Source organism: Podarcis erhardii, assembly GCF_964252035.2.
Source record: "Podarcis erhardii genome assembly, chromosome: 8".
Classification (NCBI taxonomy): Eukaryota; Metazoa; Chordata; class Lepidosauria; order Squamata; family Lacertidae; genus Podarcis; species Podarcis erhardii.
Genome location: NC_138499.1, coordinates 15,922,455 through 15,936,387, shown reverse-complemented (window position 1 = coordinate 15,936,387; position 13,933 = coordinate 15,922,455). Strand labels below are relative to the sequence as shown.

The 13,933-nt window shown below is 42.8% G+C and overlaps 1 protein-coding gene across 4 annotated transcripts in view; it reads left to right on the top strand.

The window, feature by feature from the left end:
* COL14A1 (collagen type XIV alpha 1 chain) overlaps positions 1–13,933 on the top strand; it is a 135,436-nt gene that overhangs the window by 18,606 nt on the left and 102,897 nt on the right. For 3 of the 4 annotated variants that reach the window (XM_081873916.1, XM_081873917.1, XM_081873918.1), the window contains exons 4-5: positions 4,640–4,783; positions 10,197–10,298. The exons of the other annotated variant lie outside the window; for it this stretch is intronic. In XM_081873916.1, coding sequence (XP_081730042.1) covers positions 4,640–4,783; positions 10,197–10,298 — 246 coding nt within the window. The remainder of the gene's footprint in view (positions 1–4,639; positions 4,784–10,196; positions 10,299–13,933) is intronic. 4 annotated transcript variants of the gene reach the window in all.

Below are 13,933 nucleotides of genomic sequence, written 5' to 3'. Positions count from 1 at the left end.
CTAAGCTATTGTCTTGGCAGCAACAACAAAGCTGCTTTCTCCCCACTTCCTATCAGATGCTTTGCTCTAAGGAAAACAACAGGCATCGGAGCCTACTCCTAGGGTCTGAGGTCCCTTCGCCTCCTCCCAATAAGATATATGAAGGGGCTGGGCCCCCTCAAAGTTGATGGACATTGCCATTCAAATAGTGAGGGTGAGTCCCGTCATGTGATCAACTATGCAGGGCATAATCCCCCTGCCCTATATTTTATTTACTGTACTTTTCCGTGCATAAGACTCCCCCATGTATAAGACGCACCCTATTTGGGTGGACTCAATTTTAAGAAAATGGGGGGAGGTGGCTCAGAGTTGTTGGGCTTTTTTGAGGGGGGGGGGTATCCAGAGTTGTACAGCTTTTTTTGGGGGGGGGAATTTCCAGAAATTGCTCACCCGCAGCACCGATGCTGACAATCGCCAGCAGCCGCCAATCCACTGCCCACTTGCCGCAGCAACAGCTGATCACCAATGAACCTTTCCCCAGCAGAAATTCACTAACCCAACTGAGAAAAGCTGTCTGCTGACAATCGCGCGCATCCCAGAACAGCAGCCACCAATCACGGCAGCGACAGCCAATCCACAGCAGTCTTTGCTGCAGAAACAACCCAACCCAATTAGAGCAGCAGCCGCCAATCCAAAGCAGCTCTTCTAGCAGCTAACAATCAGCCACTGAATCTCCTGCTCATGGCTGCAGCCAATCACCCTCTCCCCCCCATTCACTATCCATGTTTAAGATGAGGTGGGTGGCACCGTGGGTTAAACCACAGAGCCTAGGACTTGCCGATCAGAAGGTTGGCGGTTCGAATCCCCGCGACGGGGTGAGCTCCCGTTGCTCGGTCCCTGCTCCTGCCAACCTAGCAGTTCGAAAGCACGGCAAAGTGCAAGTAGATCAATAGGTACCGCTCCGGCGGGAAGGTAAACGGCGTTTCCGTGCGCTGCTCTGGTTTGCCAGAAGCAGCTGAGTCATGCTGGCCACATGACCCGGAAGCTGTACGCCGGCTCCCTCGGCCAATAAAGTGAGATGAGTGCCGCAACCCCAGAGTCGGTCATGACTGGACCTAATGGTCAGGGGTCCCTTTACCTTTACCTATAAGATGAGGCACGTTTGTGAACATTATTTTAGAGTAAAAAAACCTTGTCTTATACACAGAATAGTATGGTAAGTTGGCACCCCAAGTGACAGGGAAATGCTCTGAATAGTATGGGATAGCACACTGAACCTGGGCTCATGGTTTAACTCTGTCCAGGCTAACCACAAGCTGTAACCATGGTTTGGCTTGGCGAGACTTGCAAACCAGGCCTACCCAGGTACCTTGTTCACTCACACAGTCTGCTTGTGCAAAGGCTTTGGGAAATGTTTACAGCTGAAGTTGGAATTACCGTTATGCGAGCATGCAAGACTCCATTGGCTCAATACTCACAGTATTATTGTAACTGAGGGGGAAATTGCATGTTATACACATCATGCAGCCTGGATTCTTTTAAAATTCAGCAGAAATTCAGCATCATGCTTCTGTTTCTGCTGAGCTCAGAACTGCAGCCTTTAGCAAGCCCTTTAAAAAACCCAGGAACAGTTGACGCTTCCTTGCACACATCTGTGTGTAACTTGTAGTTTGCCCTTGAGGATAGTGTTTGCTGAAGAGATATCATTCTGGCTGTTGCTGCAGAAACTCTAGTTGTAAAGAAATTGAAGAAGTTGTACTTGCTTCATGCAGTGATCAAAGGTATATTTGGGGGAGAACACCATATATTTGGACTATTCCTCTAAACCTACTCTTTCGCCTAGTTAGACAATGTTTGCAAAAGGTTAAAGGCTGTTCAGTGAGAGCATGCCTTATGTCTGCAACATGCCTGTTCTGTTCTGAAGAGTTTGGCAGTTAACCGTTCTGAACTGCAAACACGGAGCTGCTTAAAACCAAATTGTTAGGGCAAAGGGACAGTGCTTGCAAACCTGAGTGATCAGCTGATTGTCTGGGCTTGCAGAACTTGGTGCACTGGACTTTCCAGGTGCAACTGATCAGTGATGCCTCAAAGCCCTGCTTTTAACTTCCTCACACCTGATGCCGTATGATACACAAGGCATGGCTTGGCTGAGACAGCCTCATGGGCCAAATGGGGAGGTCTGGCAGGCCTGACTAAGCCTGTGTGGGGGAGACTGCCATTGTCATGTAGCAGTTCCAAGGACCAGACATTTCACAATCAACCCCATCAATATGGTCGCAAGCTTCGTGCCATGCTAGCTGTATGAATCAATGCAAACATTTCTCCCACAGTGTTCAGATTGGGACATTGCTTCTGCTGCCTCTGAGGGTATATGGGACTTGTACAGATTTTGACCTAGCTGCCAAAAAATTTAACCTTCACTCATTTAAATAATAACAATAATAAGTTTTTGAGAGTCACTATCTGGCAACTTTAAGCTTCCCTTTCTAGAATTATGTCCATGCCTAAATAAACTATCATTCTTTGCAATCCAAGCTATGCCAGAGTCTTTGTTCCTTTCTCTTTCGTGAGACTTGAACCCCTAGGAGGCTGCAAGGAGCCCTCCCTCTCTAGCCATAGAACTGGTTCCACCAGAATCTTCTACAACAGACGGGTGTTGGATGCAGATAAGTCTTCTCTGGAGGTGAAGGCTTGCAAGCCACCCACTTATAGGGATGGAAGGACCTGTCAATTTCATTTCTCTGAGTCTCTCATTCTTTCAAATTTCAGTTCTCCACATTTTGCAGAAATTGCAATTACTTTTTTAAAAAAATCCTCATAAAATTCACCAGCATTTTGGTCTGAATTTCTCCTAATAAACACATCGGCTGTATGCAGTTTTGACTAATGTACACATTTTTGCAAGCAGTTTTTCATTAATGTGGTGTGTATTTGTTATTCTTCAATAATATCATCATTTTAACGCACTCTTTCCTCATTACATGAATCTTTGTAAACATATTTTGGTTGGGATACTGCATTGCAAAATTTGGATAAGTGCAAATTCCACATATAGTTTCAGGAAGTTCACATTTGATAGATTTGACTTTAAATTTAGCCAAATCAGATTTCTCCACCATTTCCTACTCCCTTATAAACAGACCTTGTCCGTTTGCATTTGGTGATATTAGGGGTGCTGAGTGATGCCCTCTTGCTACATGCCAAGTTCAGCAGGTATGAATTCTCAAAAATAATACACACAGCTCACACTTTACGAATGTTCACTGTGCAAAAATTCACTCATGCCAACACAAGGAATTTGTAGCCAAACCACTGCAGATTCTGTGGTTGGGAATGCATTAGAAATTTCCCCATAGGAATCATTGGAACTCATCACCTCGTTATGTGAACGGAACTCATCAACTTGCTATGCAAACAGTTGCCTAATGAACAACTTCCATTGTGTTCATAAAGCAGGACCTGCATGAACAGCTTCATAATGTGGGTCAGGCAACCATGCTTGAATGATGCCTTAGGAATGTTTCTTCTTGACATGCTAGTTTTCTACAAGCAACACTTTTTATTTGGGGTTTATATCCAGCCATAGGGACGCGGGTGGCGCTGTGTGTTAAACTTTCAGGTTCACTAATGGCTAAACAGAAGTACCGGTACTTCGTCTGTTTGTGAAAGGGGCAAAATCCTGTGAATGGAACAAGCTCTGCTGTAGGCATTTTTATAATTCTAATGGTACCAAGAGGGACGCGGGTGGCACTGTCGGTTAAACCACAGAGCCTAGGACTTGCCGATCAGAACGTCGGCGGTTCGAATCCCCGCGGCGGGGTGAGCTCCCGTTGCTCGGTCCCTGCTCCTGCCCACCTAGCAGTTCGAAAGCACGTCAAAGTGCAAGTAGATAAATAGGTACCACTCCAGCGGGAAGGTAAACGGCGTTTCCGTGCGCTGCTCTGGTTTGCCAGAAGTGGCTTAGTCATGCTGGCCACATGACCCGGAAGCTGTACGCCGGCTCCCTCGGCCAATAAAGCGAGATGAGCGCCGCAACCCCAGAGTTGGCCACGACTGGAGCTAATGGTCAGGGGTCCCTTTAGTTCTATCCAGCCATACAGACTCCATCCCTTTTGTTTTGTAGTGTAAACATTTCAACTGTAGTGCTTCACGTTATGGAAAGGGATCCCAGATTGCTCTAGGCTCTGTAACTTTGCTGCCTATGATTGCAAAGGATTAACGAGTAATTTCCCAGTGAGGAGACAGGTAGAAACACGATTTAAAGTTTAAACTTATGCCAAGGATGTATCGTATTGTGTTGAAGAATATATGAATGCATAGAGCTACTTATTTATGTATCTCCATATCCAAGCTGGAATCTAAAGAGGCTTTAATAACTACTTTAGGATTTTGGAGGGGTTTGGGTGGGGTGCGGGTAATGGAATGCAGAATGGCTTTTTCCTTGGAAAGTTACACAAAAAAAAGTTCTGGAACAAATGGGACTGTTCTGATTTGTTATAAGACAGCTTTGCATGTTTATATAGTTTAACTGTGGATTTATGTTGCCTTTATGAAACAGGAACATTGCATGCACATACAAAAATGTGGATCTCTGTGCTATTTTTGTTTTTAAATTAAAAATGCAACTCTGGTCTTTCTTTCTTTTTTTCCTTTCCGGCAGGTGGAAAAACCAACGAGCTCACTCTTCAAAACAATGCAAACAAAGCAATTATTCAAGGCCTTATCCCCGATCAGGGCTATACGGTTCAGATTGTGGCTCTTGCTAAGGATCAGGAAAGCAAAGCGGCTCAAGGCCAGTTCCGAAGTATGTTTTCTCTCCCGTTATCTACGTTTCTCACAGGGCTTTGCAAGAAGCTGGTTTTTGAGATGAGCATTTGAAATGTGTTTTGCAATGTGGAATGTGTGCTTTCTTGCCTGTCATCACACCGCAGAGTCTTGGAATCAAGGATCCAAACTTGAAAAGAAAAGCCCCCAAGGCTGGTGCAGACATGGGGAGCCAGATTCAACTAAACAGTTGTGTTAGCAGGAGCCACTACAATGAGTCCTGCTAGTGTAACTGGGGCTTACCCACCAATTCCAACACAACCCGCAAATCTGCTTGGTGGAAGGGCAAGAGAACCTCCAGAACAATGCGTAGCGGGAAAAGTGGGGAGTTCATTCCATCTGGCAAGCAGAATGCTTGATTATGGAATGGTTGTAATAGCGTGACAGTGATTTGCACCCTCTGAGCTTTTCCCTGGGCAATGCAGCCATACTTTATCTCATACTTAGAGAACTCCAGCTTCTCCAGTTCCAGCTCATAGTTCTGTGGCAGAACACATGATTTGCATGCTCCAAGTTCAATCCCTTACACCATAAGAAATGAGGATGGGGAAAGAGAGAGTTTAAAATACTGCCTAATAAGTGGTGCGAAAGATCCCTGCATAAGACTCTGGAGAACCACTGCCTTTGGGCAAGGGTCTTAGTATATTATTATTATTATTATTATTATTATTATTATTATTATTAAATATAATAATAATTTATTATTTATACCCCGCCCATCTGGCTGGGCTTCCCCAGCCACTCTGGGCGGCTTCCAAAAAAAATATTAAAATACTGTACTACATCAAACATTACAAGCTTTCCTAAACAGGGCTGCCTTCAAATGTCTTCTAAAAGTCTGGTAGTTGTTGTTCTCTTTGACATCTAATGGGAGGGCATTCCACAGGGAGGGCACCACTACCGAGAAGGCCCTCTACCTGGTTCCCTGTAACTTGGCTTCTCGCAGTGAGGGAACCGCCAGAAGGCCCTCGTGCTGGACCTCAGTGTCCGGGTAGAACGATGGGGGTGGAGACGCTCCTTCAGATATACTGGACCGAGGCCGTTTAGTTCAGCGGTAGAGCTCAGCGGTAGAGCATCTGCTTTGCGTGCAGAAGGTTGCAGGTTCAATTCCCAGCATCTCCAGCTAGGGCTGCCCCTGTATGGGCCTCTGGAGGGCTGCTGCCAGTCAGTGTAGACCATACTAAGCTAAATGGACCAACAGCCCAAATTGGCATATGGCAGATGCTGTTTTTCTTATGTGCCATTCACAGTACAGTGATACCTTGGTTTTCGAAGATAATTTGTTCTGGAAGACTGTTTGAGTTCCGAAATGTTTGAAAACCGAAAACTCAATAGCCGACAGCTAGGGTGCAGGATCTTGCCCTCAGCAGAAGCCACGTGGTCATGTTCGACTTTCAAGGCGTGTTCGAAAACCAAAGCATTTACTTCTGGGTTTACGGCGTTTGAAAACTGAAATGTTCGTCAATGGAGACGTTTGAAAACCGAGGGACCACTGTACATAATATGGAGTCCTGAGGTACCTGTCTGAGTTCTCCCAACTCCAGACACTGATCTTAAAAAACCTTTGAGCTGGAGCATATACTAGGGTTGCCATATTCCCCAAAGTGGAAAATCCGGACAATGTTGTTGAGTCTTTATAATTTTATTTTATTAGGTCAAAGTTGTTGAGCTTTTTCAGATTTTTTAAAAAGGATTTAACAACAACAAAAATCACTCCCCTTGACAATTCTGCAAAAATATTCCTGGACGCCATTTTCCTTCCCAATTCCTGGATGTTTCCAGGAAAACCCAGACGAATGGCAGCCCTAGCATATACCCTCTAGGTGCAGAGCCAAGTATGGACCAGTGGACTTCTCCCGTCAGATGTAAACCAGAGTACAGGTGGGATCCAGTACGTGTGGTGTGTGCATTTGCTCAGAGATTTTGGCAGCCTGCGACATCCCTGGCAAACTCACAGAGCAGGCTCTCCTTGGCTACAACCGAGTGGTGTGACTTGGACGCTTATCTGGTATGCCATCAGATCTTCCCTTCCGTGTCTCTGCCTCTTGAGGCCAGTGCTCTCTCTAGCTCATTTCCATGCCCATTGGTGCTGTTGGTCCAGAGCTGTAGCTAGGTGATCTTGCGCCCCTGGCAGAACCATCCAACCACCCTAGCCACAGACAAATTAGCTCTTCTTTCCGTCTCTCCTCCAACCCCCCCCCCTCCACCCATTCAATCCACCCTCTATTTAAAACCATTTCTTATCAGGCATTCATCAATATTTATATTTATCAACATATTTTTAGCCAATTTTGTGTGCCCCAATTGCCTGTGCCCCTGGCAGGAGCCCACCTCACCTCCCCAGCTATGGCCCTGGGTGGGTCACTGGCAGTGACCCCTAAAATATATGGGTCTGGACCCAGAAGGAAATCATGCACCCATTAGCAGAGGCCTGATATCTGTTGATGAAGAGAAGCTGGGCCAAGCCCTCTCAGAGCCATTTCTCAGCGTAACTGGCTGTATTATTTGATATAACCCCCCCATGCAAGAAACCCGCCATGTCACATGCTGCTTTAGAGTTAAAGAGCAAACTGTTGAATGGTTGACCCAGGCTCTGAGTTATTAGCTGTGGTTGTGTTCAGAGTTGCTTAATTCCACCGGAAAGGTTGACAGTGTGATTTAGAATGCAAAGGCTGACAGTATATTCCAAAGCTTGGCTTTGGTCTGTGTTTATTGGCTGCAGCGAGACGTCCGCATGGAAGCATAATGGCTTGTCTGAATGAAATCAGACATCTTGTGCCTCTCGGAGCCCGCCTTAAATGTGGATGTGCTGTAAATGGATAAGAGTTCTGCGGGCACCTTAAAGACTGACATGTTTGCCATTTGCAAAACAACAACAAACCTCTGGTTACATGAAACATATTCAATAAACACACAAGACGTAACCTGCTGTACCTTTGAATAAATAAGGTATATTATTCATTGTATCAAATTGTAGATTTCAACAGAAGTAGCTCATAAAGCATTACCTAGAGTTTGTACTACTGATGAAGCCCAGGACAGCGAAACAAGGCTAATATCCCGGAAATCCTTGTCTTAGACTCTGTGAAAGGATTCTGTGGAACTGTAACAACCTTTCATGTGAATTGTTGGACTCTATGAACAGACAGATGGAATAGACACTTATACGTGCATGGACCTTATGCATGAACTGATTAGAGAATGAACTGATCCACTGGGTCTTCTGCTTTTTTCATTGAACTTTATGAGCTACTTCTGTTGAAATCTACAATTTGATACAAGGAATAGTATACCTTATTTATTCAAAAGTACAGCCGGTTACGTCTTGTGTGTTTATTGACATGTTTGCCATGTCATAAGCTTTAGCAGACAACTGTTATATTGAGTTGCAGGTAAATATGTGCACATGGTTGTCATTGGGAGGAGGTGGGAAACAGCAAAGTCAGAGGGAAATGAAATGCTAAAACGTAGACGCAGTGATAAGTGTCTTATTAACAGTGGTAATTCACAAAAAACAAATAAACACAATTGTGTTGACAACACAGGTGCACCCACATCGGTAAGCCAATTAACACATGCAGCACGACGAAGAATGCATTACCTTGTGAAACGCCCCAAGATCTTTTGATGAATTGCAGTATATAAATCTAAAAAATAAAATAATTTCCCCACCAACCCCCACCCCAAGAGTAGATATACTTGAAAATCAGGATAACAGGGCATACATCTGTTAAAGTAGACTGCAGTCCACAAAAACTTAATAATTTGTTAGTCTTTAAGGTGCCCTGTGACTGCTTTTGCTTCAAGAGACAAGCAGCAACTCTCTGAGAAATGTGGTAGATAGCTAATATTTCTTAAGACCACTGAGATTCATCCTTATTTTAGCGGCTGATTCACATAATATTATTGTTACTATTCTTTTCCATTTCATTTCTATACTGCTTTATATTTTTTAAGAACAAAATCTCAAAGCGGTTTACAAGCTGCATTAAAACACTGAAAGAAAACAATCCAGAATAAAACCATTACTGAAGAAAGTATACATTCAAAGCAACAGAACTAACAGGAAACTAAAAGATTTCCAAATAAAACATTACAAAGCTACGGAATACATACCAAATGTAGCAAAGTTAACAATTTTTGCTACCTTAAACATTTCAAAAGAAAACATTACTAAATGCCTACTTAAAGCAGCCTAAGTAACAAGAGAATAAAATAATGTGTGAACAAACTTGAGTTTTACAAACTTGTGTTTGCAAATTAAGTGTATTGTGTATATCCTCACTTTGTACCCAAGGTTTGGTTGTGATGCCTTTAAGAGCGTCTTTTCGCTAGCAAGCCATAATATGTGAAAAGGCCCAAAGGAAGGATGAAAAATATGAAAGGGGAAATGTATAACTGACAGATCAGTAGCATGACTGAAAGAAGGCCATGAGCAGAACATGATTTTTTAATAAGATGCAGCCACCTCCTCCCCAAGAAATGCTTTTAATAGATGGCTTTTATTAAGTCGGTTACACAATAATAGAGGCATGGTCTTGCTGCAGTAAGACTATATTTACCGGTCGTTTTCCACATTTTAGGAAGACTGTACAAATTGGAGAGGATTCAGAGGAGACTGACGACAATGGGTGTTGGTTTTTTCTTTAAAAGAATTCAGAGATATAAGAAGCATCTGAAAGGGTTGTTTCTAGTCTAATGAAGAACAGATAAGGGTAACATTAAAATAGTTCGGCAGAAATGCCAAGAACCATTTTTCTTCATTACAGCTTGGAAAAAAGGCAAGACTTTCATTAGCACTGTATTCACTATTAGCCAATAGTTAAGGGGTTGGTTTAGGTTTATAAAGCCTTTTAGGGTTTAGACACGGGTGGCACTGTGGGTTAAACCACAGAGCCTAGGACTTGCTGATCAGAAGGTCGGCGGTTCGAATCCCCGCAACGGGGCGAGCTCCCGTGGCTCAGTCCCTCCTCCTGCCAACCTAGCAGTTCGAAAGCAAGTAGATAAATAGGTACTGTTTCCGTGCGCTGCTCTGGTTCACCAGAAGCAGCTTAGTCATGCTGGCCACATGACCCAGAAGCTGTATGCCGGCTCCCTTGGCCAATAAAGCGAGATGAGCGCCGCAACCCCAGAGTCGGCCACGACTGGACCAAATGGTCAGGGGTCCCTTTACCTTTACTATGGACCCAAAAAGGAGTCTAAACATTTTAATATATGTAATAGGCATATGTTGGCGACAACAGAATTCAAAATTAGAACATGGGAGAAATGGAACGCAGACTGCCTCATGTAGCACAACATGGTAATGTCATCTATAGAAGCCCATTTAATCACTGGGATGCAGAGTTTGTTATGCTTGGGTGTCCCTGTTTTAACTCTGTCCACCTTTGCAGTTAAAGATATTGAGAAGAAGAAGGAGACCTCAGGAAAACCCAAGGTGAAGCCTGCCACCCCAACGAAGGATATTGAAAGTACACAACTTCCAGAAGTAGAAGGTCAGAGTTTGTGGGGAAGGAATGTAACATGGCAATGTTTTCTGTGTTTTCTAAAACAGGCCACATAGTAATATACACGGTGGGTATTGTTGCAAGTCAACATTTCGTTTTGTTCTTTCTCAACCATTACTCACGTCGGCGACTTCTTAAATACATCGTTAATTATTATGAGAACAAAATGCTACACATCAGTAACGATAATGTATTTTGGTTCAGTTTCAGTGCTCTGCACACCTGTTAAAGCAGCAAATTTAGGAGTGGTGTTTGTAAAAGTAGAGCTGTTCTGCAAGTCTACATTCCAATCTGAGCATGGTCCACCAGATGTGGAGTTGGGAAGTTTCCTTCAAATTGTGGAAAGAACCAAAATCCTCCCCCATCCATAGACTTGGCCAAGTAAGGTTAGGATGTTGAGTTGTCCATTAAGATAAAAACCAACAGGAATGTGTCCTTGGAAAACAGCAAGCTTAACTCCATGCCAGTCCACATAAGCCTTGAGCAAGGGAGCACTTTTGTTGTGAGAATGATGTCATTTTCTGATTAACAAACTAGGTTTGTCAAGGGTAATGGTATCTTTGTGTGCCAGTGTAGAGTGTGTTTATAATGAGACATGCTTTGTGCTTAAATAGCTTCTGGGAGCAAATCAGGTATTTTTTCATGCTATTATAGAATTCAAAACACCTTTTTTAAAAATAGCATTCCAAAGTAATTAGACCCTATTACCAGTAATTATTTGCAAATAATAAGCACACACAAGAGCCTAAGATTTCCATCCTCAAGACTTCTGAAATCCTCTGTCTTTTCAGGTTTGTATGCTTGTGGGGGAAATTTTGTCCTTATCTCTTTTATTCCATGCTGGAGAGAGTCTGGCTTATTTTGGGGTTACCAGTAAAAAATACTTTGCTTTTGAGCAGTATTGGTCATACTAAAGTGTCAAGTAAGTATCTTAAATGCAGAAAGAATACATAGAGAGATGTGTCCAGAATCCATGCCAGAGACTTACTAAGAATTCACTACCTAGAGATCTGTCCGTCGTCCATTATTTTAGATGGATTCAGGAAGTAATCCAAACTGAAGATCCCCAGGGATGAGCTGATTTTGGAATAGGTTGACTGAGCTGTCTCAGCCATAGATACTGGGATTTCATGACATATCTTTAGGCACCAGGTGAAAACATTCCTCTATATTCAGGCCTTTGGCTGATTAACCAATATATGACCTTTGTGTTTCTGGGAGGGGAATAGATTTTGCTTTATAATGTATTATTTGTTCTCATTTTGTTTTTCTATGTTGTGAATGACCCTGTGATCTTGGGATGAAGACCGGTATACAAATAATAATAATAATAATAATAATAATAATAATAATAATAATAATAAAGGTTGGCTCAGCTGGAAGTAGCTCTGCTCCTGAACTGAGTTTTGAATACAGGTGAGTTACACTGGCATCACCTTGCCAACAAAGGTCTGTATAGTTAAAGCTATGGTTTTCCCAGTAGTGATTTGTGGAAGTGAGAGCTGGGCCATAAAGAAGGCTGATCACCGAAGAATTCATGCTTTTGAATTATGGTGCTGGAGGAGACTCTTGAGAGTCCCATGGACTGCAAAAAGATCAAACCTCTCCATTCTGAAGGAAATCAGCCCTGAGTGCTCACTGGAAGGACAGATCCTGAAGCTGAGGCTCCAATACTTTGGCCACCTCATGAGAAGAGAAGACTCCCTGGAAAAGTCCCTGATGTTGGGAAAGATAGAGGGCACAAGGAGAAGGGGACGACAGAGGACAAGATGGTTGGACAGCGTTCTCGAAGCTATCAGCTTGAGTTGGACCAAACTTTGGGAGGCAGTGGAAGACAGGAGTGCCTGGTGTGCTCTGGTCCATGGGGTCATGAAGTGTCGGACACGACTAAATGACTAAACAACAACACCAACACACTGGCAAAGTTTAGCTCAGCGTATATCAGGCTGGCTTCCTGTAGTTTGGATTGCTCCATTGGACTAGTCCTAAGCACGCTTACTTGGCAATAAGCTCCATTGGCCCCAGTGGAATGGTGTTCTCAAGTATACATGCATAGCACTACTCTTTAGGAACAGGGTTACACAGATTCGTGGCGAATTGATCCGTCAGTGGCAACATGCTATAATGGCAAAGTGAAACCTCCCTTTTACAGAGTTGGTATCACTTTGAATGAATACTACATGCTGGGGCCAAAGGGAGGAAAGCAATCACCTTTATTTAGTCATTATTTGGAATGTAAAAGGTGAAAGATTTATACGAGCTGAAGAGAAACCAGAGTATACGCCACCCTTCAGAATGAGTGTAAACTGGTTGATTTATGAATGAAAACATGAAATGCAGAATAGGTTACATAATTGTTCAGCCTTAGAAAGCTCAGAGGCCTTTTTTTGTTTTTTTGTTTTAAAGAAATTTTTATTAAGAGGTTTTTTTTATAGCAATAAAGAAAAAACAGCATAGCAAAAAGCAAACAGAAAAGGAAAAACAAACATAAAATTTAGCATCGTATAATAACCAACTTTTCTTCGTTTTTGGACTTCCTCACGTCTCTCGCTCCTACTTTCCAAATTTATAAAACTTTAACCAGCAATTTATCACCTTATTTCCGTTCTTATTGTACACTTTTCCAATATTTTGTCCCTAACTTTGAATATTTTTATTTAGGTCTTAAATATCTAATCTTACCATAATATTTATTCAAAATTTATTTTTCTCATAAACTTGACTCATTTTCACAGTCTTTTCACCAAATTTTATGGTGCCCTGTTATTTTCAAATCCCTCATTCTTCTTAGCACTCATATAATTTACAGTGTTTTTGTAGGTAGTCCTTGAATTTCTTCCAGTCCTCTTCCACTGCTTCCTCTCCCAGGTCTCGGATTCTGCCAGTCATTTCTGCTAGCTCCATGTAGTCCATCAGTTGCATCTGCCATTCTTCCAGCGTGGGCAAATCTTGAGTTTTCCAATATTTAGCGACAAGTATCCTTGCTGCTGTTGTCGCATACATGAAAAATGTTCGATCATTCTTTAACACCCTCTGGCCAACAATGCCCAAAAGGAAGGCCTCTGGTTTCTTAGGGAAGGTATACTTAAATACCTTTTTCAACTCGTTATATATCATTTCCCAGAAGGCCTTAACCCTGGGGCAAGTCCACCAGAGGTGAAAGAACGTTCCTTCGGTTTCCTTACATTTCCAACACTTATTATCTGACAGGTGATATATTTTTGCTAGCTTGACTGGGGTCATGTACCACCTATATATCATTTTCATAGTATTTTCTTTCAGGGCATTACATGCCGTAAACTTCATACCGGTGGTCCATAACTTTTCCCAGTCAGCAAACATAACATTATACCCAATGTCCTGTGCCCACTTTATCATAGCTGATTTAACCGTTTCATCCTGTGTATTCCACCTCAGCAACAAGTTATACATTCTTGAAAGTACCTTAGTCTTAGGTCAGAGGCCTTTTTTTGTAGCCGCTATTGGAAAGCTAATGACGAACGTTGACCTGGACAGGTGAGCCCAGTTCTGGTGTCCGGAAAGGCAAATGGTTTCTTTACTAATGACTGATGGGAGCTCTCTGGAAATGTAACCACGGTTTATAGAGTGTTCAGTCATCAAAA